Source organism: Berghia stephanieae, chromosome 6, assembly GCF_034508935.2.
Source record: "Berghia stephanieae isolate SIO BIC M18660-M18661 chromosome 6, UCSD_Bste_1.3, whole genome shotgun sequence".
NCBI lineage: Eukaryota > Metazoa > Mollusca > Gastropoda > Nudibranchia > Aeolidiidae > Berghia > Berghia stephanieae.
Window position 1 is genome coordinate 19793726 of NC_088365.1, and position 5000 is coordinate 19798725.

At 37.6% G+C, this 5000-nt stretch overlaps 2 protein-coding genes across 2 annotated transcripts in view; both read right to left on the minus strand.

Moving 5' to 3' along the window:
• LOC144974631 (uncharacterized) overlaps positions 1 to 5000 on the minus strand; it is a 41316-nt gene that overhangs the window by 10812 nt on the left and 25504 nt on the right. The window lies entirely within an intron of this gene.
• Positions 3999 to 5000, minus strand: part of LOC144975534 (uncharacterized) — a 1374-nt gene continuing 372 nt past the window's right edge. The window contains exon 2 of the mRNA XM_078919696.1: positions 3999 to 4403. Coding sequence (XP_078775822.1) covers positions 3999 to 4403 — 405 coding nt within the window. The remainder of the gene's footprint in view (positions 4404 to 5000) is intronic.

A 5000-nucleotide genomic window follows, 5' to 3' on the forward strand; every position in this document is an offset into this window, starting at 1 on the left:
TCTCAATAACTATGAAGGGAGACAATTAATAAGCAACAATTAGCTAATAAATAAATCTGATAGTATCAGTCTAGTCAAAAATAATTACCAACTGTGGCTGTCAAAACAGTAACACTGTATTATTATTTATTATGTGACCATTACAGACACGACCAATATGTAACGTTAACTGTATGTGGTTGGTTGGTACATGGTACAGAACCATCTTCTCTTCAGTACATTTGTTACAGCCAACGTGCACTTATTTGCAGGTCTATTGACCCAAATTATTATGGGCTCATCGTTGCTCAGCGTGACTCAGCGCTACGGTCTTTGGTTCGTACCCGACCCGACATGTACCGAGTTCGATCACCCGCCATTGCGCTATGTGACCTTGAGCAAGTCACCTCGCCCTAGTTCAATTTGCGGAGCTGCACTGCGGCTTACGCCTGGGTTATTCCAGTCTCCCTTGGAATAGACCTTAGAAAAAAATTTCTGCTATGGGATGAATAAAATATTTTTATTATTATTATTATTTTTATTGTAATGGAAATAATCCCAAACCAACGCAAAATGGCCTCCATAACAACAATGTTAACTCACTCAATCCCAGAGATTTTTGCTACTTTTCAAAATTGGAAGAAATGTATTAAAAATGAGCATGTACCTAGATAATTTTATTCAACTATCATTAATGTGCAAAAACTAAAAGCGTTAGCTTTGATACCACGCCTAAAATTTGTCTCCAAAAAAAAAATGTAATAAATAGGCATGGGGTAAAAGTAACGGGGATAAACCACGAATATAGTCGGTGTTAGGGTTGAGTGAGTAAAACAAGCTCATAATTGCTTTCGGTAATCAGACCTGCTAATATGTGCACTTAGGTTACAGCCAAATGGCACATATTTATGAGTCTGACACCCGAACGCAATTATAGGCTTGATTTAACATTGATGTCGTGGACAATACTTGGCGTTGGATCCAGAGGATTTCCATTTCAAAATTATGACGATAACAATGGGCACGATCTATATTACATTTCCATGTGCTCGAGGTCATTGGTCACATTGGAATATGTGCTCAAAGTGACCCACATAGTGAAAAGTGTTCACAGTTTTTGAAATATCAAAATCGATTGGTCATTTTGTTCAGCTTGACACATGGGTATGTTTACAAATTTCATAAACAAAGCAGCGTGTTTACATTTCTGAAGAAATATCCAAACGTTGGACAGCAACAAATCATGTGATTGATGACTTAGTTGGACGAAAACATGAATATAGATCGCTCCCATTGGATTCAATAGTCTGATGTCACGTCGTCCAGCAACGGCGGCCATCGTGGTTCTAAACAAAGAAAATCGGTACTTTTTATTCTTCATGCTGGCTAGAACCTATCATACGTCTTGAGATCAGAATGTGTAAAAGTTAAAACATGATCAGATTTATAATGTCTTATTTCTCCTCTGGATACGCTTTTATTCTCGTCGGAGAAATATTTCATAAGGGCGTCCGCCATTGTTCCGATAGTTTAGAGCCAGTTACTAAGTTACCATGCGTCATGACGAGGAAGTGACGTTACTACTGTTGAAGCGTATTTGGGTCTAAAATTGTAAACAAGTACATGTAGGCCCAGTCGAACCAACTTTGAGCATTTTGTGGGCTAAAGATTATCTGGCTCTATATCCACTTTCGGGTGGGGGTGGGGGGGGGGGGGGGGGGGGGGGGATGAGACATTATATACATTACAAGTATAGTTTAAAGGGCTTGACTTGAAAATAAAATTGCATAAATCGGGAAATTAACTCAAAAGTTATGTACAAAAGAGTGGCTGAAATTTATATACAGATATTATCAACAAATAAACTTTAAATCAAATTTTCTAAACTTAAAGAAATGTGGAGATCGAACCAGTTAATCGGCAGCCCACGAGTTCGTGCAATTGTTTGAGGCAGTGGCGCTTAAAATTGTACTGACATTGTCCGTAGCCATCGTTATGTTATAGCCCTGACACTGAAGTCCAAAAGGACTGGCAGTTTGACGTCATTTGCACCGCCGAGTGAGCTGTCCTGTAGCCATCGTTTTGTTATAGCCTGATAATGAAATCCAAAAGGACTGGCAGTTTGACGTCATTATTTGTTTTCGGCACCGCTTAGTGAGTTGTTGTTAGTAGAGCTCATGGAAACAAGTTATTTCATTGGTTGAACTATTGAATACAACTCACGATTTGTGTTCTTTTGTGGCAAAAGACTGGCATCTTACGTCATTTTTGGGTCATTGTCAGGCTATAGATAGTGTGCGCTTGGCTCAGAAGCTCACAACATTGCCATCCGGAAGTATAACGGACCAACACACAAAACTGTGTGTACCCATGAACGTTTATTGTCTGGTTAATACAGTTCAGTGAGCATTACTCATAAACGCGGATGGCAAAAAACAATAACAAAGACCTGTGTGACGTCATCTTCGAACTATCTATAACTTTACGAAGGCCACGCATTGTCCCACGTTTTAAAAAAAAAATTATTAATTTTTTTTTTTTGTGTCAGAAAATAGTGAACAATTTTCATAAACTGAAAAGCCCACAGTCTCGCCTGCCGGAATAGATAGACAGGAAATTGACGTCACTTAGCTATTTATTATTGGTTTCACCAGCCATTTTTATGAGTAGTTCTCACTAAATTGTATCAATCAGATTATAAACGTTTAAGGTCACACATTGTTCTGTGTGTCGGTAGGTTATATCCGGCAGACGGATGTTATGAGTTTTTTTGTTTTGTTTTGTAAAGCGCTTTGAGCACATTTAGTGAATATTGCTCTACATAAAGCTCAATTTTTATTAAATTTTTTTATTGTTTTTTTTTTTTTTTTTAATTATTAAACGCAATGCATCAATTAGAGATAGCTTGTAGGTCAGTAGGATCGTTTGTGGTTAGAGATATCTACTTCTCAGACTGAAAAAAAAAATCATACATAAAAGTATTACGTTAGTCTACATACATTCTATCAAAACAAGTTTCAGGGTAGGGCAAGGTGTGTGTGTGTATGTAAGGGGGGGGGGGGGGGGATTCCACACCCAACTTTTTCAGTTTGTTGTCATAACGTTTCTTTTGTTTTTTGGGTTTGTTTTTTTTTTTTTTTGTTTTTTAAAGGATTTTACGGCGCTTGCAACACATTAAGGTCATATCAGCGCCAGTAACAAGGAAGAAAATGGGATAGTAAAAAGTTCTAGAATTACAATTAAAGCAGCCAAGAGAAAGAAAGACAAAGGGGAACTGGGAACAAATAGCGATCAGATGTAGAATCCAAGAGCATACCACCAATGTACTTAGTGTGAGATCACCTATAAGTCTCATCCGGACACATGCACAAAATCCAACAAAGAGGAATACACTCAAATGCTTACATTATTCATTAAAAATAACAAATATAATAATGCATAACAGAGAGATTATTTACAAGAAAAAAATATCATCTCCCAAAACAATAACTATGCATTTGACTGTTTCCTCCCAGCCAGGACTCCGACTAGGGCCAGGAAAAAACCAAGTAATCTCATTCCAAGACAGACAGAAAGCATGTTGAAAAACAGATATAAGGGGATAGAAGACACAGTATGTACCTCCCTGCCCGCTATGGGAGGTCAGGATCCCCACCCAGATAACGTTTCTTTTGATGAGGTGGACACACAAACAGAATAGATAGTATGCGCTTGGCTAAGATGCTCACAACATTGCCATCCGGAAGTATAACGGACCAATACACTAAACTATATGTAAGTCTGGTTATAGTCTGGTTAATACAGTTTAGTGATAATTACTCCTAAACGCGGATGGCAAAAAGCAATAACAAAAACCTGAGTGACGTCAACTTCATACTATCTATACAAATATCCCACAGCCATTCACACTTGAATTCTGTACAAATAACATTTTAAAAAAAGGAAAGACACTTCATAAGTTCCAAATGTTCTCTTTATTCGCATATTCACCATTTGGGGTAATTACACATCCATCATGATCATGACAAGCATGCAAAAACGAAAATGAAACAATCAGGAACAATAATTAACGTCTGAAATGAACTCAACAACAATCTTTGTAGACGATGACATGAGACCAATAGGCCTGGGCGGGGGTCCCGATAGCTCAGTTGGTAGAGCACTTGATTCACAATGAAAGAAAGGGACGGAGATCGATCCCGGGTGCAGTCTGGTGATTTGAGTAAGCAATAAGTATCTTCTCCTATTCTGCTGTATCGTTTCTTGACCCGGTCACGAACTGTTCCCCAGTTTAAGTTGTATAATTTGGCAGCACATTTGCAGCCCATCTCTCCATATGTAACGAGGCCGACAGTTTTCTCCATTTCTGCATGGCCATACGACACCGTCTTTTCTTGTAATTCGTCACCGTGCTTAGCTAATATCTATAGAAAAGAGAAAAACATGAACAGAAACCCCTTCTAGATCGGGCTTTAAAGCATGGGCATACACAAGTAACATCATGTAGGCCCACAATAAGGCTTATTATTCAAACAGTATTACAAGGCTACACACTTCCAAGATTATTGGACGATGTGCTTTTCTAACAAAAAAAATCGTAAACTGTGTTGGGGAATTCCACACTCGCTTGGTGTGAAATTGCCCCAATACAAAAAAAAAAAAAAAAAAAAAACCAAAACAAAACAAAAAAAAAAACAACATGGATAAGGATATAGCTATTTACTTGAAATGATAGCTGGGGCCTCTCTTTGTAAAATAAAACCATTGACATAGACTTTTGATCAAATATTTTCACAACAACAAAAAACACACGATAAATTCAAAACCTGTAGGGTGTTGCATTTCCCTGACATTCATGAATCTAAAATAGTCACAGCAACTTACTTAAGGCATCTAGAACAGATTTTGGGGAAAATTTTACATATTATATCCGATGAATGATTAAGCATTTCTAGCTTGAGCTTCAAAGTTGAATAAAATTTAACAACATTTTGCCATATTATTTGAAAACCATGAGTGTT